At 37.7% G+C, this 20,384-nt stretch overlaps 6 protein-coding genes across 7 annotated transcripts; 3 read left to right on the forward strand and 3 right to left on the reverse strand.

Moving 5' to 3' along the window:
* Window positions 1–1,915: 1,915 nt before the first annotated feature.
* On the forward strand, window positions 1,916–4,766 carry Pus7 (pseudouridine synthase 7). Its single transcript, XM_072905504.1, has 6 exons — window positions 1,916–2,329; window positions 2,405–2,902; window positions 2,957–3,433; window positions 3,515–4,172; window positions 4,244–4,395; window positions 4,470–4,766. The coding sequence occupies exons 1-6, from the start codon at window positions 2,233–2,235 to the stop codon at window positions 4,622–4,624; spliced, it is 2,037 nt and encodes a 678-aa protein (XP_072761605.1). The 5' UTR covers window positions 1,916–2,232; the 3' UTR covers window positions 4,625–4,766.
* A 244-nt stretch (window positions 4,767–5,010) lies between these two features.
* On the reverse strand, window positions 5,011–6,152 carry Eif3k (eukaryotic translation initiation factor 3 subunit K). Its single transcript, XM_072905518.1, has 4 exons — window positions 5,991–6,152; window positions 5,582–5,801; window positions 5,278–5,497; window positions 5,011–5,209 (listed from the first exon to the last, which is right to left on the reverse strand). The coding sequence occupies exons 1-4, from the start codon at window positions 6,041–6,043 to the stop codon at window positions 5,052–5,054; spliced, it is 651 nt and encodes a 216-aa protein (XP_072761619.1). The 5' UTR covers window positions 6,044–6,152; the 3' UTR covers window positions 5,011–5,051.
* Window positions 6,153–6,258: 106 nt separating this feature from the next.
* On the forward strand, window positions 6,259–7,871 carry Phf5a (PHD finger protein 5a). 2 transcript variants are annotated; one of them, XM_072905522.1, is made up of 4 exons: window positions 6,259–6,473; window positions 6,652–6,842; window positions 6,931–7,083; window positions 7,165–7,301. In XM_072905522.1, the coding sequence occupies exons 1-3, from the start codon at window positions 6,422–6,424 to the stop codon at window positions 7,018–7,020; spliced, it is 333 nt and encodes a 110-aa protein (XP_072761623.1). In that variant the 5' UTR covers window positions 6,259–6,421; the 3' UTR covers window positions 7,021–7,083; window positions 7,165–7,301. The 2 variants fall into 2 exon arrangements, with proteins under 2 accessions (XP_072761623.1, XP_072761622.1); XM_072905521.1 differs by lacking the exon at window positions 7,165–7,301 and adding an exon at window positions 7,732–7,871 and having other exon boundaries at window positions 6,260–6,473.
* On the reverse strand, window positions 7,273–9,358 carry Hinfp (Histone H4 transcription factor). Its single transcript, XM_072905507.1, has 5 exons — window positions 8,876–9,358; window positions 8,447–8,783; window positions 8,063–8,378; window positions 7,693–7,990; window positions 7,273–7,615 (listed from the first exon to the last, which is right to left on the reverse strand). Exons 1-5 carry the CDS (start codon window positions 9,356–9,358, stop codon window positions 7,400–7,402), a joined length of 1,650 nt encoding a protein of 549 aa, XP_072761608.1. The 3' UTR covers window positions 7,273–7,399.
* A 415-nt stretch (window positions 9,359–9,773) lies between these two features.
* Window positions 9,774–11,992, forward strand: LOC140672980 (tRNA modification GTPase GTPBP3, mitochondrial). The gene is made up of 4 exons (XM_072905508.1): window positions 9,774–9,954; window positions 10,456–10,629; window positions 10,724–11,684; window positions 11,752–11,992. The coding sequence occupies exons 1-4, from the start codon at window positions 9,774–9,776 to the stop codon at window positions 11,990–11,992; spliced, it is 1,557 nt and encodes a 518-aa protein (XP_072761609.1).
* A 3,885-nt stretch (window positions 11,993–15,877) lies between these two features.
* LOC140672981 (uncharacterized) lies at window positions 15,878–20,293 on the reverse strand. Its single transcript, XM_072905509.1, has one exon. It carries the CDS (start codon window positions 20,291–20,293, stop codon window positions 18,848–18,850), a length of 1,446 nt encoding a protein of 481 aa, XP_072761610.1. The 3' UTR covers window positions 15,878–18,847.
* Between the last annotated feature and the right edge of the window lie 91 nt (window positions 20,294–20,384).

The following is a 20,384-nucleotide window of genomic DNA, read 5'->3' on the forward strand; positions in this document are numbered from 1 at the left end:
TATATATATATACATCACGTTTCCACGTGAAATCTAATTATCTAATCTATTATATAACCTGTGAATAATTTCAAGAAAGCATAACATTGTAATCACGTGATCACGTAAGATCGCAAAAGAAAGTATAGAAATCGAATTATTTCACTCGTACATATATAAATCTTTTTCACGCGATGCCTTCCTTTCTCAATCATGCGATCGCGTGATTACGAAAAATATATATATCACGAATGTTCACTCACCCTGGAGATGCGCAGAGGCTGATGTGTGTCGCATCCGCCGTGCATGCGGAAGCCCCAGGGGGATCCGCCGAAGAGGGTGACTTCTCTGGCGCTCATCCCTCGTCGGCAGCAGCCAGCACGTCGTCGACACGCGCATCCGTTTTTCCCGCATACGCGTCTTTATTTACGCGTATCACGCATATCATGAATTCGAGTGACGAGACGGCTCGCGTCGGTGTCGCGTACAAAGATATCGGTAGGCACAAAGATCAGCAGTCCGTTATCACACACCCGCGACTGTCAAAATTTTTTTCCCCCTCGCGACGAAGAGTCGAGAAACGAAAATTGGGCGCGCAAAAACCGCGTCGTCGACGACGACGACGACGACAACGACGACGACAACGACGTGTGAACGCGATGACGCCCACTGACAGAAAGCACGACGTCAAATCTCGCGCGCGCGCACGCGCGCGTTCCGCACTCGTCCGTGGCTCGCGTTGGACTGATGGCGCGCGTCCTCCTCCCCACCACTATACACCGCGCACGGCGCACGACGTAATCCGCGCGTGTACCTTCCCCCCTCCCCGCCGCTCGCCGATCATCGTACTCGCGGCGTTCGCGGGGGCGCGTGCTCTCCCTCAGGACCGCTCCAAGACCGAGCTTTCGTTCGTTTTGTGTTCTCATGATTTTATGCTCGCTTCTGTCATATTTTTTTTTTAACGCGAAGTGTTTGACAATATTCGATTTTTCAATTAATTATTTATAAAACATACTTGCGAGAAAAAAAAATTATTCATTGTACGATAGCCCGAAAATCTCCGAATCTTGCGGAGAGTTTACAGATCCGATCCTGGCTTTTCCTCTATTCATTTTTTATCTACCACGCGCTTACCTGCTCATGATTATCGCAGTATGCGTTTTATCGCTGTCCTCCCACACGACGACGCGTACGCTCGGGGCGTTTTCACGCACCATCAACGCTGGCTGCTTCTTCTTTTTCAAACATCTAGGATGAAAGGAGAATTCGTGGCACTTTTTTATATTCTTTGGTTGTACGATGCTTCGCTTCTCTACTGCAACGAGGGAAGGACGTCCTTTTCTCCATGATATTCTCTAAAAAGTAAAACACTGTTTAGATGGTAGTAATATTAAAAAAGCAAAATAAAACGTATTTATGTATAAACTTTTTCTCACAAATTTATTTTACTTTATATATATATATTTATATATTATAATTATTTTCATGTATAAGTTTATAGGAATTTATAGTAGAATAAACGATTAGAGTAATCTTAGAAGTCGACGCTGCAAAAATTAAATGAGAGAAAAATGTCATATTTTTAATATACATTAATAAATGTTATAATTAAAACGAAATCCCGAGTTTCCTGGTTTCTATTATTATAATTGTTTAAAATTGAATACCTTGTATACAGTATACATCGATATATATATATATATATATATCCTCGAGTTTTTCTTTGCGTGCGAAGAATCCGGGCAACTCTTTGACTATTGAAATGCAACAATAAAATGGCGCTAAAAATGAAATTAGGCGGGAGTTCAATATCACATTAGTGACATCTTTAACCAACTCCATGAACTAGAAACGAATGAGTTTCTTTACCAACATGCAATTAATCAAATATAAAAGGTTATATCTTCATTTTTGTTATTAAAAAAATTTTAATTTTAAAAAAGAAGAGATAGCGTATAAATGTCTTTAAAATTTAAATACATTAATTTTAAATTAATTCTAAAAGTAAAATTTGAAAACCATAACGGAGACTGTGTTCTGGATGTTGACAGCTAGCAGTACTGGTAGTGAATTTTGGAACATAGCCAGAATATGGCAGCGTTCTCTTTTTAACACGTGTTTATTTGACATCTTTGACTTTTAACGAACAACTGCATTTTGAAAGACAAATCTAATTTAATAGATGTAATTTAATAGAGGTAAAAGTCTTATTAATTACAAGCATTTATTATATTTTTACTGAACGCACTCGTAATGTCTACTAATAATTCTGACAGTCTTGCAAATAAAAGTTTTGGCGGACAAAAATACCGAAATAAAAATCGCAATGCTAGGAGATCCGAATGGAGAGGTAATTTATCACTTGTTACAACGGTAAACATTTGATATGACTCTACAGCTGAAAAAAAAAATTATTTCTGTTAAGCTGGTTGCCAGAACATTTCGGAACAAAGAGGCCTTAAACGCAATTTTGATCAATCACCAGGAGAAAATGCAAAGAAGAACAAATTGGACATCGGCAATAGACTGAAAGAATGTGATATAGGGATTACTGAATACATCAGCAAACATCCTGGCTTTTCTGCAATAATTAAAGAGAGATACACTGACTTTCATGTCAACGAGATAGACCTTGATGGACAAGTAGTCAAACTGATCCATCAGGATATTCCAAATGACTCAGAAAATAATGTAAATATCGAAGAACTAAGGTCGATGGTGTCATCGGCAATATGGAATCAACTGCAAGTTCTGAAGGAAAATCCTTCGAGTATACAGATTGATGTAACAAATATAGATAAACCTGAGCGTAGGATTATACATAGAATTGCACAAAATTTAGCAAATGTTATCAGTCAAACGACAGTCGAAGATGATAAGAAATTTATTACGATTATTCCATATACTAAAGACACTAAAAATGGTAAGTTATATAAACTTGTTTATATACAATTTATATATTTCTCCTACATCACAGATCACAAGATACGCAGAGACGACAGAGTGGATTGGAAAAAACGCGATGGCGATTATTGTCACTTTCTGTTACATAAAGTGAATATGGATACAATCGATGCTTTAAATCAATTGGCCACAAATTTGCGAATGCGACCCAACAATTTTAATTATGCGGGTACAAAAGATCGTCGAGCATGGACGACTCAGTGGGTGAGTTTGAGAAGAGTGGATGCACGCAACATACTGAGAGCGAGTAAAAGAATACACGGCGTATATGTAGGAAATTTTAAATACGCTAAAAACGGCCTGAAATTGGGCATGTTACGTGGCAATCAGTTTAAAATAGCATTAAGAAATGTTTGCGGAACAGACGATGAGATTGAACAAGCAGTGACATTGTTGCGCGATAATGGCTTCATTAATTATTATGGCTTACAAAGATTTGGTACAGTAGCCTCTATTCCCACACACGAAATTGGAAAACGTTTACTTCAGGGTAATTAATATTCTCCATATTATATCATATGCAGCATTTAGATTTAGTGTATATATTACAATAATTTTTTTTTTCAATTAGGTAAATGGCATGAAGCAATTGAATTAATTTTAAAACCGCGACCTGGAGAACAGGATAAAGAATTAGCAGAGGCTAGACAGATTTATGTAGAATCCAAAGACGCCCATGCAGCTTATGCCAAGATCAAAAGAGTCGACAAGATTGAAGCCCGACTTTTAAAAGGTCTACAAATATCGGGCGAGAAAAATCCTTTGGGCGCGCTTGACTCTATACCTCGAAACATTCGATTAATGTATATCCATGCTTATCAAAGCTTTGTTTGGAATCATATTGTGTCGAGAAGAATAAAACAATTTGGGACAAGTGTAATTGTAGGTGATCTAGTTTATGATAGACAAAACTGCCAAGAAACTATAACTGATGAAACTGTGAATGATCCTTTGAATGATAATGATGATGTCAGTAGTGAAACTGATGTTATCTCTTCTGAAGAAATAAATATCGATCCAACAAATAAAGCAAGTGAAGAAAGTTTGGAGCAAAATAATGTTGCAACAGTAAAAAGTCTTACAGAAGAAGATTTACCAAATTACACTCTAGCCGATGTAGTTATGCCTCAACCTGGATGGAAAGTTACATATCCATCGTATGCTAAAGCTTGGTATGACGAATTTTTAACAAAAGACGAATTAACTACCGATCTTAAACAAAGCAATAAGTAAGTGTTTTTTTTATTTATAAATTTAATATAGCAATAAATTGTTACTGTTATCTGCAACCTTTTTTTAGAAAATACAGTTTGAGCGGTGCCTATAGGAAAATATTACAAATTCCGACGAAATTATCTTGGAAAATTATGCATTATAAAGAAAAACATGATAATCTTATTCTATCAGATATTGACGAAATAAGAAAGCTTAAAGTTCCTGAGAATAATCCAGGTAAGAAGGTTATTTTCACATTTACAAAACATGTATTTAAAAAAATTTGCATTTCTCATTTATATTATTTTCAGATGGCAAAAACAAAGCATTAATCATTGAAATGTGTTTAGAGTCCAGTACTTATGCCACAATGGCCCTACGTGAAATTTTAAAAAATGATACTTCAGCAGAAACACAGGTTGCTTTATCCGCTTCTTATAATACAGAAAATTACGATGCAGTATAAGTATTGTAGATAAAATGTCATTGCAATAATTCAACAGAAAAAATATATACAGAGGAAAATTATTTCAAGTTCCAGAATAAATTTGCTGTTGTGAAATAAAATGAAAATAGATGATGTAGAAAATGTACCTTTAAAATATATCAAAGTTCATTTTGGAAAAAAAGTAATTTTTATAAATCATTAATACATATATGTATATTACATATATTACATTTATATATAATACAATATATACATGTATTACATATAAAGTTGTATTAATAATATTAATATGTTAATTTAATATACATATATATATATATATATATATATATATATATATATATATATATATTTCTTAATAAAAACAAATACTGGTATATAATTGACCCAGTGACAATAAAAGATTTCTTTAATGAATAATTTATTAGAAAACAGTTTCTTGTCTTTATAAACAAGCAGCCATCAAACCTGCTACATTCTCGAAATCAATCTTTTCAGTAATATTTTTAGTCTTGATATTTTCATCTTGATTTGCGATAAAAATGATTGTTTTACTCTCTTCCTTCCAGCCATATTTTTTTACCCAATGCTTCAATGTTGAATCTACAAAAATGTAACTTGATAAGTTTTATCACCATGTAATATTAAAAATAAAGAATCTTATGACATACCATCTACACCACCAAGCAATTGTGCCAGCAGTCCTTTATCTATTGTTTGAAACGTGATACCGACTACGTGACAGACAAACTTTCTTATTGAATCCTGGAAGCCTACAATTCTATCGCAAAGTTCTGCCATGGATAATACTCTGTCCCAGAAATGCTGAAAATCACATCGCTCCAAGATGTCTCCCAAATACATGATTTGATTAATGGGACTTTCTGACATCTAAAGAGAGAGAGATTTATGTAAAATAGATAAAAATATAACATTCATTAAGAAATAACATTCTTGTACTTTAATCAAACTTACTAGTTTTTCGCTGAGCAAACATTTGCATAGCACAAAGTCAGTGTGCGGAAGATTGGTTAAAGCCTTCAGTAATATCTGACACGTAACGTCCATGTTGAATCGGTGCGGATTTAATTGATAGAGCTTCAAAACAGCCAAGTTTGCCTCTAAATCATAAGCATTCTCTCTCGATTGTATTTCCACATACTTTTCTAGGGTTGTAAGGTTATCCGGATTGTACCTAAAAACATATATACTCCAATGTAGATAAAAAGAATAATTAATTAAAAATTAGAAGAGTAAATAAATATACGCGATGAATATTTCTAATAAATTTTACTTTTCTATTTGCAATAGTGCAATAATATATTTTTAGAAAATAGAGACTAGCAGTTTCGTCGATTATTTACAAAGTAAAAAAGAGAAATACCTTTCGATGCCTTTGAGCATTCCAGCCACGGTCTGACGCATTGCTTCAGCCATTTTCGTTAATGAAAAATTTCAGATTGTAATAAATTACTTATTGTCAACGTGACAGAAATGTGTTTTAGACCCTATAACCTTAAACACACGCGCACAAGACCATAGAAAAAACAAACTATAAGAAGTACAAAATGGAGGAAGTTTCGGTCCAGATTACAGCCAATAGAAAATTATTGGACGAAATGCGTCTCATCTTTGAGCTCATCGATGGCGTTTGCGATGTGACAACAAACTGTCAGAATAGGAGCCGATGAGAAAATTTACACGCGAGAGTAGTTGGTATACAAAATACAAACGTCATTATATTAAATATAAAGGAATAATTATTTTACGAAATATATTGTTTTCAAAACCGAATAATAATAGCATTTGACAAGAATGGCCAAACATCATCCAGACTTGATTTTCTGTCGCAAACAACCGGGAGTCGGTAAGTCGAGGTTAAGTCTAACCTCATCTCTAAGTTTGTGTAATTTGTTGTAATTATGCTATATATTTACTTTTACATAATTACGCTATATATTTATTTGTAATTATACGTAATAAATTATACTAATATAATTTATTATTCTTTTAATTTTATTGTAATTGTCCAAATTATCTTTCAGCTATCGGCCGGCTTTGTGAGAAGTGCGATGGCAAGTGTGTCATCTGCGATTCCTATGTGAGACCCTGCACATTAGTTAGAATATGTGACGAGTGTAATTACGGCTCTTATCAGGGACGTTGTGTGATATGCGGAGGTCCCGGCGTATCGGACGCGTATTATTGCAAGGAATGCACGATACAAGAGAAAGATGTAAGTTTGTGACTAAAAAGAGAAACGTTACATACAACAGAATTATAAATTCTTATGGTAAATTGAATATCTCAACATATATTTTCAGAGAGACGGCTGTCCTAAAATAGTTAATTTAGGAAGCTCAAAGACAGATCTCTTTTACGAAAGAAAGAAATATGGATTCAAAAGAAGATAATTGCAAGATTTTAAACATTGTATTTTCCCTGCAATTTTTGTTGAACTTAACATTGAACATCAGGTAATTTATTATTATAATGTATTATTTTTACAAAAATATTATCATAGTAATAATAAATTTGTGCATTCTGTAATATTATAGTTACAGATTAACTTACTCATTGCTAATTTTATAATAAAACATAAGTCTGAATAATGCTTTGATTAAACTTGAATATAGTTAAAATAACTTTTAGAAAAAGTAAATTTTTTAATATCAAAATTGGCTGAAACAAAACATCTCTGTAAAGTAAGTTACTTTTTAATGTAAGATGTAATTATATAAAAGTATGTAGCAAGTATATTGGAATATATTTTTTATTATAGAATAATCGTGCTTATGTTAAAATTAATGGCGGTTCTTCCGATGGTGGTAACTCATTTGTTTCTTGCGTTTCAACAATTTGTCTTTTTATAATATTCCCTTTCTCATCCACTTCGTCAATAGATATTAAAATATTGGATATAACAGGCATGGATTTGCCAACATCACTATCAGCTATTTCTTGCAAATCTTGTGTGGTTTCTACTTCTTCTGTATTATCCTCGACAATCTGAATATCATACAATTTTACATAGAAAAAAGCTACGAGTATAATACTTAATTTAAATTACTGTAAAAAAAACTCACTTTTATTTTTGTTAACGATGTGGTTTGATTCAATTCTAGCTTGTATTTCTTGTTCGCTAAGTTTGTTTCTCCGATGAGCGATTGACTCTCTTCATCCACGGCCTCGTATCTAACCATTTGAAGTCTGTAACATCCGTCCTCGTCCTGCGTATAATGGAAGCGTTTATGTCCACTTGGCAATTGCAATTGATGAGTTTCTATAAGATGTTTGGTCAATCTATAACTCTTCCGATATTTAATCGGACATTCGTGACAACAGTACCATCGCACCGCTAAGCTATGTACTCGTTCTACATGCCTATAATAAATTTGACAATTGTAATAAAAAATTGGACAAAACAGCTTCCTTAGTGAAGATCTGTATTATTACCTATCCAAAGTGTAAGCTCCTTTGCATGTGTAAAGGCACCCTTCAAAGTGACAAGAAAAATTCGGGCCATTAGTATGGACAGTCATGTGGGAATCGAGATCCTGTTGCGATTTTGCAGCGTGCGAACACAATTGACATGGAAACGTTCTCGTCGACACGTGGCGATACCTGACGTGTTTCGCCAAGCTCGCCGGCGATTCACAACTCATATCGCAAAGGGAACACTTGTAATTGAACACATGAGATCTCATATGATCACGTAGGATTCTCTCAGTGGGATAAAACTTATTGCAGTACGAACACTGGAATCCCTGTACTGTAAATAATTGTATTTTAGAAAAAATATACAAAGAGCAAGAAATCCGAAATAAATTAATTTATTACCTTCCAAAGGAATTTGTCGCTGGCAATGCGTGTGAAATTTCGTTTTAGAGGCGAACGTGGCACCGCAGTCCGGACACGCGACTATTTTTTCTTTGGTATGACATTTCATGTGATCACGCAGTTTATATAAACTAGGATATTTGCCGTTGCATCCGGTCCACTTGCACTGAACTCCATCCTTAACTCTATTGCCACGCGGACAGTCTTTCATGTGTATAGTCACATGGTACAGATACATTTGATAATTTTTAAACACTTTCAAGCATTCCTCCCATCTGCACATGTGCGGAGATGGCGAATCTATAATATTCCTCCATTCTGGATCTCTACGGCATCTCTATAAGAATACAATGTTTAATTTTAAATATTTTTAATTTCTGTAATTATTAACGATTAAATATATCAACATATATATAAATTGCTACTTACGGGAAGTTTAGTTCTTCCACGAACATTAGAGCCAATGCACTTCAGCTTGGTATGATAAGCATGATAATTAACGTGTTGCACTATTTCATCGCATACATCGGTGCAGTAAGAACAGTCTTTCCACTGACACACATAGACTTCATTCTCATCTTTTATGCTTATGTGTATGTTTGGTATATGACTCGAGACATGTCTCATAAATTGATCCATATGATTGCCGCGAAACGTGCACGCCGTCCATTCGCAGCTCAAATCCAAAACTTCGTCCTTCAATTGTATTCCCACCTTGTGTCTCTTGGCGCCGCATTCCGAGACCGAGTCAAATTCCGAATCTGTGTTGTACCAATCGTCGTATTCCGATTCCTCCAACTTTCGCTTGAGAGTATCCTCTTCGGAGTGAGGATAATCCTGCTGCGATTCCACCCACTTGCTACATCTGTCCAGTATTTTGCTTGTCATCAACTTTTTCGCTAGATCCGTCATCGTATATTATATAATCGTAATAAATAATATATCACATCTCACGTGAATATTTCACCTGCAATATAATTTATACATCAGTCAACATTATTTACATCTTTATTCATGCGTTCAAATCTGCCGCCGTCATGACGGCATCGACGTGGAACGACGCACTGATCGATCGAGGAACGTGATGACGATCTTGCAAATAATTTTTCATACGAATAAACAATAAAAAGTATTCATCCTCGATTCAAGCTCAATGCGTCGGCCACTCATCGGATCGATCTCCGACTAATCCACGCTTAATTATTCCGTCAGTCTCACCACATGTGCGTAGCTCACAATGTGCCGCTACCATTGCTGTTGCTTCGCTTTTCGCTGCTCGCTTTAACATCTATTCGTTATCATCACAGACAACGCAGGGCGTATATTTATGCGCGTTTCTCGAGCGTACCTGATGTTCTCCCGCGAGTGTCTCGTCCGTGGATCTTGGTGGACAACGCGAGCCGTCGTGTCGCGCGGGACGCGTCACGTCACCGCTATTGCTTGCACGATCAGCTGTTCCGAGAGGAGCGATGACCGGAGGGGCAAGACAATCTGCGCCCTGTCTTCAGGTTGTCACGTGTTGTCTTTCGTAAAAAGAACCGATGCGTTAAAATCGCCCGTTCACACGGGGTCTTCCTCTTTTATTTTCCCTTCATTTCCCAGAAGGTTAAGACCCGCCAATCGAGCGTGCGTCCTCCCTCCCTTCGCTTCTCGGTGACGTATTTCGTAAGAATTGAAAATTACGGAAATGATGCGTCGTTTTGTGCGACATATATCTTGATTTATAATTCAAATGGATTATTATTAGTATACGTCAAATATACTTTTGTTGTTGGATATTTGAATTTCAAATACGTTCGATTAATATTTCACGCAATGAAATGATAATTTTTGCTAGATTCTTGCGTAGTTTTTACGCGGTTCTTTGAACAACATTGTGTTGAACTTTTCAAATTAACTTTGCAGTTTAAGTTTTTCGCTAACTTTTTTTTTTTTAAATAATGATATTATTATATCGTATATTAATTCGAGTTTATGGAATATTTTGTAGATGTAAACGCATTTTACAGGGCACGGAAAATGCGGCGTGGCGGTGGTAAGAGTATCGGGAAGCCGGTCTCTGGAAGCCCTGAAGAAAATGACGAATATATCGAAATTGGAACCGAGGAAAGCTTTTTTACGGAAGATACGTGATCCGGAAACCGGAGACGTCATTGACAACGGGCTCTGTTTGTGGTTTCCGGGTACGCACATAATTTTAGCACGATCTTCATAAAACAAGACTGTGTGCTCTTCCGTTAAAATTTACAGCTCGAATAAGACAACTATGATTTTCAGGTCCGCATTCGTTCACCGGTGAGGATTCCGTAGAGTTCCACGTGCACGGTGGCATGGCTATCCTGACGCGATTGATGCAAGCCCTCTCGAGGCTGCAAGTACATCCGGCTCTGCCGGGCGAGTTCACTAGACGCGCCTTCTACAACAACAAGCTAGACCTGACAGAGGTGGAGGGTCTGGCTGATTTGATAGAGGCCGAGACCGAGTGTCAGAGGAAACAGGCGCTCCTTCAAGCCGACGGTGTCCTGCGAAAGCTGTACGACGGCTGGCGAAAGGTCCTGTCAGAATCGGTGGCGAGTATCGAGGCGTACATCGATTTCGGCGAAGAAGACAACATCGAGAGCGACGTGGTGCAGCGGGCGCACGAGGCTCTGAGACAGCTGATCCAGGATCTGGAGAGACACCTGGCTGACGGCAGACGCGGTGAGATCCTACGCAATGGAATCAGGACCGTGATCATCGGCGAACCCAATGTAGGCAAGAGTAGCCTGCTGAATCACCTGGTGCAACGAAACGCCGCCATCGTCACGCCAGTCGCCGGCACCACGAGGGACGTCATCGAGCTGAGCGCCAACATCTCGGGCTATCCTGTGCTGATAGCAGACACCGCGGGCATCACAGACAGTACCGAGGATATCGTCGAGGTCGAGGGTATCCGTCGTGCGAGAAACTATGCGGAAAACGCTGATTTCGTTATCGCCGTGATGGACGCGTTCAAGTACGTGGCCAGCGGAATGACGTATGAAGATTACATGCGCGAATATCTGTCATCGTTGGGAGTGCACGAACTGTTGGCGAGAATGGGCAAGGAACGTTTCCTAGTAACAATGAACAAAAGAGATTTACTGAAAGCGGAGGACAAACGTCGCCTGGATGGTGTTGAAGCTGTTCTCATATCTTGTAGGACGGAAGACGGCTTCCAGGACTTGCTGCAATCGTTAACAGATCGCTTCAGTAATATGTACGTATACAGTGCGAGGTATAATTAATACAGACATTTGTCATTGTAATGACGACGTCCCGTTTAGATGCGGCGAACCATCCGCGGAGAGTCCGACCATCAGTCAGGCGAGACATAGGGATCACTTGACGCGGAGCCTGAGGCATCTGCGGAATTACTTTAAATTATGCGCCAACGAGGAACACGACATGGCCATAGCGGCGGAGGAAATACACAAAGCGATGAGAGAACTCGGAAGGATAACGGGACACGTCAGCACCAATGAGATATTAGACATTATATTCAAGACCTTTTGTATCGGTAAATAATGGACCGCTATCGCCGCACACTTTTGTACACACAAGACATAATACGACGTTTGCGTATTTCTCCTCTTACAGGATATTTGTAATATCTGAGAAAAATGCAGAGCGTGTAATAAATTACGATTATACATGTTTGAATGTAGTATATCTAAATCTAGTATATCTTTATAAACTATATACTCGCGTCTTTCATGCATACATGATAAGCGGAATACTCTCTCGCAAGACGTAAAATTCCAATACTCTCTCAAGATATATGATACAATACATTTCGATCACATTATTGTGGAAGATGATCCGGCAAGATATCGATTCTGTAATTTGTCTTTGCTGTAATAGGAAGACATTGAAACGGAGTTATCTGTGCATATATATATAAATAAATGTCTCTCTCGTAGATTGTTCGAAGGAACCTTGCTCGTGTAAGGCTATGAATAGCGCGACGAGTTAAATAAATAGAAAAGTGCTTTCATAAGCATCGTATGTTTATTAACAATGTTACACGCACAATCATACATAGAACAACCTTTTGCCTGATTATAGGATATCGATACCCCACGCGTTTATACACAGATAGGGCTCCGTTATATGGTCTCAAGTCGTTATCTGTATGCCATGTCCGTGTTATGTGTGCTAATTGTAAATCGTTATTATGACATTACTCATAATAACTCGGCTCGCTCTCGCAAAAAGGATAAATTTGACAGCGAAATAACGAAAGCAACACAACTCGACTGAGGGAGACTTAAAAAAAAAAAAAAAAAAAAAAAAGGGGTAAAAATAAGAGTCGCATACAAAAATTCGCTTTTTCCTACCACGAACGATTATTTCTATATATCTTACAACGCTGTGATATTCGAAACAGACTATATTTCTCTATTACAAACAAAAAAAAAAAAAAAAAAAAATATGTACGCTTAAATGGTATCATTATACAAGGTTACACAAAGTCCATCATGCACATAACTGCTCTCTAATAAAATTTTTTTTTCATTTTTTAAAAAATCGTATTTATCGCGCTAGATTCCCCCATTTTTACAACATTCAAATTTCAAACAGGTGCATCTGGTTCTTTGTTTTATTTTATTACTTTATTTCTCTATGGTAACTTCTCTTCCCCCCCTTCCCCCCCCCCAATTAAGGATTAATTAAATTCAATAAATTCACGTGTTTCGTTGCGGGTTATCGTTCGCGACTTTTCGCTGCGTGCATAATATTCAAGGATGTGAGTCGCGAACAAGTTCACTATCAATATAATATTAATTACAAACTGACCAAAAAAAAGAAAGGTAAATCGAATAATTTATATGTATATATCTGTATGTGTATATATATATAAATTAATTTGGCGAATTTTTATCACACGTGACACATCACGCGCTAGATTCATCTTTCTTTTTTTTTCCCCCCTATTTCTTTCATCATATAAACCCAATATATAGAACCCTCGAAGAGTAGACTGCTCGTTTGTACAATTGTATAGATTAGTTTGAGATCTATCCGAAAGCAAACTGACTCGTACCGCACGTTCGAGACGCAATTAACGTTCTCGTCGCGAAGCACGCTCGCGACTTATCTTCAAGATCGTCTTCATTTTCTATCTACATGTAATGTCCTATTTTTTTTCTCGCTTTTTTTTTATAAAGCCGTAGAAAACGCAACGCGATTTATATTCGACGAAAATAAAAAGCCGCTACATCGCTTCTTGCTTTCTTTCTTCCTTAACTCTTCTTTGTGAGATTGGACGATCTTGCGCAAGTGTCTCTCTCTCTCTCTAATCCTTGAATGCTACTGGCATTGAGTTTTCGTTTGATTCTTGATGTGATTCTTGCGACGAAAAATCATGGTAGAATTTAAGGATTGATTCGAACCTAATGAACCGCGCATCCATCGAACATATTCATCAGAGTAAAAAAAAAAAAAATCCAAGCGTGATTAAATGCATACGCGAATAAAAATTATAATTATAAAAATATATATATGATTGTTTTATCTTCTTTCAAAATAATAACATAATACAAATCTTCATTACAAATCACAGTCGAAAGAATTACTTGTTAAATGTAAGAATGAATAATATTCTTTTCATGATAAATTTCAAGTATAATAACTCAATACAATTTTTTATTAAGCGATCGCTCATCTCGATTAAAAGAATTAATAAACTAGATATGGAACTTCAATTGTGAGAGAACTCATATAAATTCGCAACATATAAATCGATTATACAACTTAAATTTAAGTAACATTTATCTTGCCTAAGACACACACATACAAAATTGTTTATAAACATGTATTTTTTATGGTTCCAAGCCAATAAACGCAAGCGGTTCAGAAGGTTTCTCTCGTACGACGTGGAGGATACGAACGAGAAAAGGGAAACGAAAGAAAGTGTGTTCGAGGATCGAGTCAAAGACCCATCGATTTTCCTTTCTCTCGTCCATAACTAGTCCACGAAAACCTTTTCCTAATATCATCAGTTTCACTTGCAGTTCTCCATCTAATGCGTGCCTTGTATAACAGCGGAGGGAATACGAGAAAAGAAAGACGCGAAAGTAAAAGGTCTGTCGTGGATCGGATCGAAGACTCTTCGATTTCCGCTCGGTTCCTTTTCTCATTCCTATAATTGGTCCACGAAGACCATCTCCTCGTTTTGAGAATGATCGAGGATCCGCTTCGTCGTTTTCGTTTTCTTTCCCTTGATAATTTTTGTTTTCTTCCTTATTTATTAATTTTTTTTTTTTTAACTTATTTAACGCGTCATTGACCATATCACACATCAACGTCACGCGCTTTTCTCTTTATACTAACTGCTCAGCATTTGCTCTTTGTTGCTCCAGAAAATACTTTAGTGAAGTGTGATTAGTTGTTAAACATTAATTTTTCAAAAATTCTCGTTCCCGTTCTCTATTAAAGGCGCTAAATTCGACGATAATTACGATTATCGTGAGCGTTACCCAGCAATTCGTTTAACGGGAATAAAACGCCGCTAAGTAATTAATTTAATAGCACGCTGATTGAATTTAAGACGCGAAAACTTTCGGTTCTCTATTTCGTGAGGTCGTTCAAAAAAACTTCCGTAAAGATATTTCTCGCATAATTCCGCCGGAGCAAATTTTGTCAACGTTGTTCATTCAACTCATTTCTGTAGCTTTACCGGACTGCGCTATAATAAAGTGGAATGTACATCAAATTAGTTTCGTACGATTTATCAGATTCGCGAAATAGAACTTTCTCTAGATCATATCAGAGAGCTGATTATGTTTTATAAAAAATGCATAACTCAACGCACAGTTTTGATAATTGTGTCGGAAAACAGCTCACGCATCTCGGAAACATACCTATCTCTGTCTCGATATCGGTGTCTCATATGTTAATTTATAAATATTAATAAATAAATATTAACATATATCTATAGATATTAATATTTATAAATTTACATAACATATGTTTATACATTTAAAAATTTGCAAAGTAAATTTAAAGTTTATACAAATATATTTTTATATATATATATATATTTGCCTGATATCGAACATACGAGGCAGCTTTTAAAGGAACCCGATTGAATCGCAAGTTATATTACGTGGGAAAAATATCAGTAAAGAAACATTCTCACTTCAAAAAACACAAAGCTATCAACCGAAAGCTGAAATATCGAAGACAATTAATTATGTCGCGTCGTTCGCTAATCTCGAAACGGAATTTTCGTTTTGTCTCGCGAAAAAAATCTTGAAACAAATCGAAATAAAATCCTCGGGACTGGAACGACCGGTACGTTTCGTCGACGTTCCGGTGCCGAGGTATAAACCGGGATCAGCTGCCGATGGCACGGATCATTTTTCCGTCTGCGGAAAGGAAAGGAGACGAGACTGCATTTATTATCGCTTTTTGTTTTTTTTTTTTTTTCGCTTCTAGCGAATGTATGTCTATACACACATACACATTCTATACTTTGCATGTAAGTAATGCCTATTTTCCAAAGATATACGTTATGAAGCACACACTTTCGCAATCATTAAATCGCACGGGCGATTGCCGATTCGTTTACGCCCTTTATCTCCCCCCCCTTTTTTTTGCACGAGATTCACGCGTTTCTATGATCCCTTGACTTGGAAATTCCATCCCTCCTGTCCTGTCGCGGGTTTTCTATTTCAAGGCATTACAGGAACGCGTTGCCGGGGTGACGATTGAAGAAGGTGTGCATACACGATTTCGTTTCTGTAATTTCTCGCCGATATCTGACTAGGATTCAATCTAGAATGGCAACGTCAATTAATATCAATTTTAATCAAATTGATTCCACAAGTTATTTTAAAAATATTCTTCAAGATATTTTAAAAATAATTTTGCAGTTTGAGAAATCGATTTTTAATTAAAGAATTACAAACTTTCTTTTAGTTTTTCTAAGAAAAAATAAAAATATGTACAAATAGCAATTGGTATTAAACGGCGTTGCTGCTATCTTTGTTCTAACGTTTATACAATATTAGTGCAAATTTCTTTATCTTACGCAGTGTGCTACTTTTATAGAGCACTTTGTATAAAAGAGAATATATACTACTTAGATATTACAACGGTGATTTAACCGAAACTATAAAATTCCTGAACCATCGCAACTCAAAATGGCGTATGCACACGCAGATACAATTTTACTATAATTAACAAAAAATAAAAAGAGAAAGATGAATGCCAATCGTAGAAGAGAACTGAAGATTACACGTTGGTGCTACATCAAATATATTTTCACAAATCAATCTTCGGGGACCAATAGCACATCTATACAAGCCATTTAACTCCGACGAGTGAATCTCTATCTCTTACTCCTTCAGGATACAATCGCGACACAGGACGAATAAGGATGGAAATTTCGTCGCGCGGAGGTAGAATATTATGCATGAAATACGGTGAAATCGGCCCCGATAAAAAAAAAAAAAAAAAAAAAAAAAAAAGAATCCTTAATTTCTAAATTTATTCGACGAACCAAAGGGATATGTCACGATCCGTGAAATGCAACAGCGCCGACGACTGGACGTCGGTAATTCTCTCGATCGAGTCGTCCTCGCCGTTCGACGCGCCTCGCGTTTATTATTCTCTTCCATTATTAATAATCGCGCGATGTTACTCTTTTTCATTTAGTATAAAAGTCTCATCCGGTAACACGATCGATTTGGTACGTAGGCAAATTCGAAATTCGACTACACACGCGGGTACACACACTTCGACTACCTTAAGACTTGACATGTGTACTTTAATGAGGAATCCTTAATGATTAATCCTTACACGCGTATTTAATATGTGATGCTTATGAGCTTATGATCTATACTAAAGGAAAAAACATACACCACTGAAAGATTATATTTCTCCTTATATCTCTCCGCGATCACGCGTTATTATTAGCTATACTCGGATCGCGCCGCAAAGCTACGTTTTTTTTTCTTTTTTCTTTTTGCACTGTGCATACGCTTAGTGGAGATGTAATGTTTCGCGGTAAATGGGAGCAAAATTCGAACGATACGCGTCACTCTACTCGTGATAATAAAAATTCCTAAATGTCCCCTAAATTCCTCCTCCCCCTACCCCTCTCTCTCTCCATCCTTCCTCCCAATTTTCCTGTATATGATCTTTCTCTCGCGCGCAAGCATCATTACACCACCACCCCATATACAAATAGTGAAGCACATTAAAAACATAGCGGTAAGCTAAGTATTATGTAAGTATTGGAAAACTTCCACTAATTCTATGCAAAGTATAGCTTGTAGAATATCATTCATTAAAACTAGGACTTACACGATAACCGTGAGATATAATGTATATTTTCATATTTTCCTTTCCCTCTTTAATATTTAAGAATTTTATCTTCTCCCCGTCGAGAGGCGCAGCGTTTTCCGCGCTCAGATATTTCCTGTTCACAATCATGATTTGAAAACTAATACAATCGATCAAAAACGACACACCACGTCCTAATTATAGCATTCGCTGTAATTTAGGTACCACTTTAATAAATAGCGTGTTCTCTTTTATATAACTTCCCCCCTTCCCCCCTTTTGTGTCTCTGTATGAAGATTCACACACGCTATATAGATTATACATATTATTACATCATAAAATTATATAGTTGAGCTCACAACACTCATTTATGCCCTGCCGTGTCACATCAAATGACGGAAACAAGTGAAAATATTTCTCGCATCGTTAAAACGCATCCTTTCCAAAATGCGTTGTTGACAATGATTTCGATACGCGTAAATTTGCCAAAGTATCGTGTCCTCGCTCGGACATTCGCGTCTATCGTGGCTTTGTATATATATATATATATATATATATATATATATATATACACACACACACACACACACACACACACACACACACACATATATATATATGTATACACACATATATATATATATATACACATATATATATATATATACATATATATATTATATATATACATATAACTCAGATTGGCTAAAATTTATTTCAAACTGGATCAGAAATTGAAATAACTTTCACCATCTCTCGCGTGTGATGCGATTTGTGCGAGTAATTTGGCCAATCTCGCGTACAAGTGTACTTGCGAAACGCTCGACGCAACGATTAACAATCAACAATTCATCGCATCAACTCGGCTTTCGCGGATCAACAAATAATTGCTACGTCAGAAAATTGATAAATAGAAAGAGAGAGAAAGAGAGATAAATTTTATCTTACAAATCCTTTTCAGCATCCACAAATCTCACAACAACCAGAATAAGGAAGTGAAGAGAAGTGAATGCTCGAGTATTCGTATTATCATCCCAAATTTCTACAATATTAAGAGGAATCTAAAGAAAAAAATCTGACGTTTTTTTTTTACTTGTTGAATCGCGGCGGTCTTCTCAACCGTGGGATCAGCTCTGTCCTTACAGCTCTGGCGTAATTCGGCGCTGCGTACTGATCGGTCACTGCGATCGGACTCTGAAGACTCTGTATAAACATGGACGAATCTTGTATCTGACCTACACCCGCCGCAGCTGCTGCCGCTGCCGCCGCCGCCGCTTGGTATTGGTACTGACTGTTGGTCATGTCGGCGGTCGGGTAGTGATTCGGTTGCACAAACTGCGGTGGATTCTCGTACTGTGGATAGGGAATCGAACTCTCTGCGGAGAACTGCGGGATCACTGCAGGATTTACGTTGACCGGCGTTGTGGTGAAGCTACCGGGATCGTAGGTCTGATGATACTGATTCAGCTGACCGATCTGCGTGGTGTTGAACGGCGGTGATTGCGGGAACTGCGCCGCCGCGGTGTCGGAGAACAGCACGCTCGCGACTGTCGGTTGCGGAAAAGAGTCCGGCCGCGGATACGGCGAGATGCTGGCCGTCACCGCGTTGCTCAGATTCTGCACATTCGGTATACCAGCAGCGAGCGGCGAAGTGCCGTATCCATGGAACGTGGTCTGCGAACGGCCGGTGTGATCGGTCAGGTCCTTCACGCCACCACTCTGCAATGAGCTCATCATGTTGAGCTTGGACTTAGCACCGCCGATCGTCTCGTTACCGTGTTTGGCGCGCACATCCGTCAGCAACGGATGCCGTACATTCACGATACTCTGCGGAGCGCGCAAAGGCGGGAAATTAATCGGCGCCATCTTTGGTACCGAGTTTTGCTGCTGCTGTTGCTGCTCGAGCGCCTTGCGTGCAACCGCGAATGCACTGTTATTGTTGTCGTTCCTATGAGACACGGCGGTGTACGTGACGCTGGACGGCGTGTGATTCTCTCTGTGCAAAACAGTCGGCGCCGCGGATGACTGATGCGTCGTGAATCTTAATGGCAGATTGGCACAGGTTATCGCAGACGTAGCGGTGCCGCCGTTGTTACTGCTACTCCTCTTGTAATCCGAACTATTCACCGACACCGATTCCTTATAATCCGACTGAATCGGATAATTCTTGAGGTTTGAATCCGCTTCACCCACAAATTTCTTTGGACCGACGTAATCCTTCAAATGTTTCACCGGATTGGTCTCGTGTACGGTACTGTTGACGCAGGTATTGACAGGTCGTACGCTGCTAAACGTTGTAGAAGAACTAGACTGTTTTACGTTAACGATCGATGCGTTTTTCGTCGCGCTGTGCGATTCGCTCGTAGACTTCAGATTTTCACTGTTACCGTCATTTTTTTTCATCGACGAATTAATTTTGCCGGTGGTGATCGAGTTTCCGGACGTTGTGATGGTGTGCAAAGTAGCATCTTTGTTACCCACTGCAATGTTTGCTGTCCTGACAGACAGCTTGGACGTTCTACTTTTACTTCCCATATGATCTAACTTCTGTCCGCTTTTTCCTTTGTCGGAAATCTGATTGCTAGCTGATAATACTTTGGTGTCCGTATTGTTATTCTGATTTTTA

This window comes from Anoplolepis gracilipes, chromosome 14 (genome assembly GCF_047496725.1).
Source record: "Anoplolepis gracilipes chromosome 14, ASM4749672v1, whole genome shotgun sequence".
Lineage (NCBI taxonomy): Eukaryota > Metazoa > Arthropoda > Insecta > Hymenoptera > Formicidae > Anoplolepis > Anoplolepis gracilipes.

Bases quoted from the DNA above. Each gene is read 5' to 3' on its own strand.
- Pus7 (XM_072905504.1), top strand. From the start codon at position 2,233: ATGTCTACTAATAATTCTGACAGTCTTGCAAATAAAAGTTTTGGCGGA. The intron at 2,903-2,956 runs GTAAGTTATATA...CCTACATCACAG, and splicing joins TACTAAAGACACTAAAAATG to ATCACAAGATACGCAGAGAC. The intron at 4,396-4,469 runs GTAAGAAGGTTA...TATTATTTTCAG, and splicing joins AGTTCCTGAGAATAATCCAG to ATGGCAAAAACAAAGCATTA.
- Eif3k (XM_072905518.1), bottom strand. From the start codon at position 6,043: ATGGCTGAAGCAATGCGTCAGACCGTGGCTGGAATGCTCAAAGGCATC. The intron at 5,802-5,990 runs GTATTTCTCTTT...ATATGTTTTTAG, and splicing joins ATGCTCAAAGGCATCGAAAG to GTACAATCCGGATAACCTTA. The intron at 5,498-5,581 runs GTAAGTTTGATT...CTCTCTCTTTAG, and splicing joins GTTTGCTCAGCGAAAAACTA to ATGTCAGAAAGTCCCATTAA.
- Phf5a (XM_072905522.1), top strand. From the start codon at position 6,422: ATGGCCAAACATCATCCAGACTTGATTTTCTGTCGCAAACAACCGGGA. The intron at 6,474-6,651 runs GTAAGTCGAGGT...ATTATCTTTCAG, and splicing joins TCGCAAACAACCGGGAGTCG to CTATCGGCCGGCTTTGTGAG. The intron at 6,843-6,930 runs GTAAGTTTGTGA...ATATATTTTCAG, and splicing joins GCACGATACAAGAGAAAGAT to AGAGACGGCTGTCCTAAAAT.
- Hinfp (XM_072905507.1), bottom strand. From the start codon at position 9,358: ATGACGGATCTAGCGAAAAAGTTGATGACAAGCAAAATACTGGACAGA. The intron at 8,784-8,875 runs GTAAGTAGCAAT...GTATTCTTATAG, and splicing joins GTGGAAGAACTAAACTTCCC to AGATGCCGTAGAGATCCAGA. The intron at 7,616-7,692 runs GTGAGTTTTTTT...TATGATATTCAG, and splicing joins CATCGTTAACAAAAATAAAA to ATTGTCGAGGATAATACAGA.
- LOC140672980 (XM_072905508.1), top strand. From the start codon at position 9,774: ATGCGCGTTTCTCGAGCGTACCTGATGTTCTCCCGCGAGTGTCTCGTC. The intron at 10,630-10,723 runs GTACGCACATAA...TATGATTTTCAG, and splicing joins GCTCTGTTTGTGGTTTCCGG to GTCCGCATTCGTTCACCGGT. The intron at 11,685-11,751 runs GTACGTATACAG...CGTCCCGTTTAG, and splicing joins ACAGATCGCTTCAGTAATAT to ATGCGGCGAACCATCCGCGG.
- LOC140672981 (XM_072905509.1), bottom strand. From the start codon at position 20,293: ATGGGAAGTAAAAGTAGAACGTCCAAGCTGTCTGTCAGGACAGCAAAC.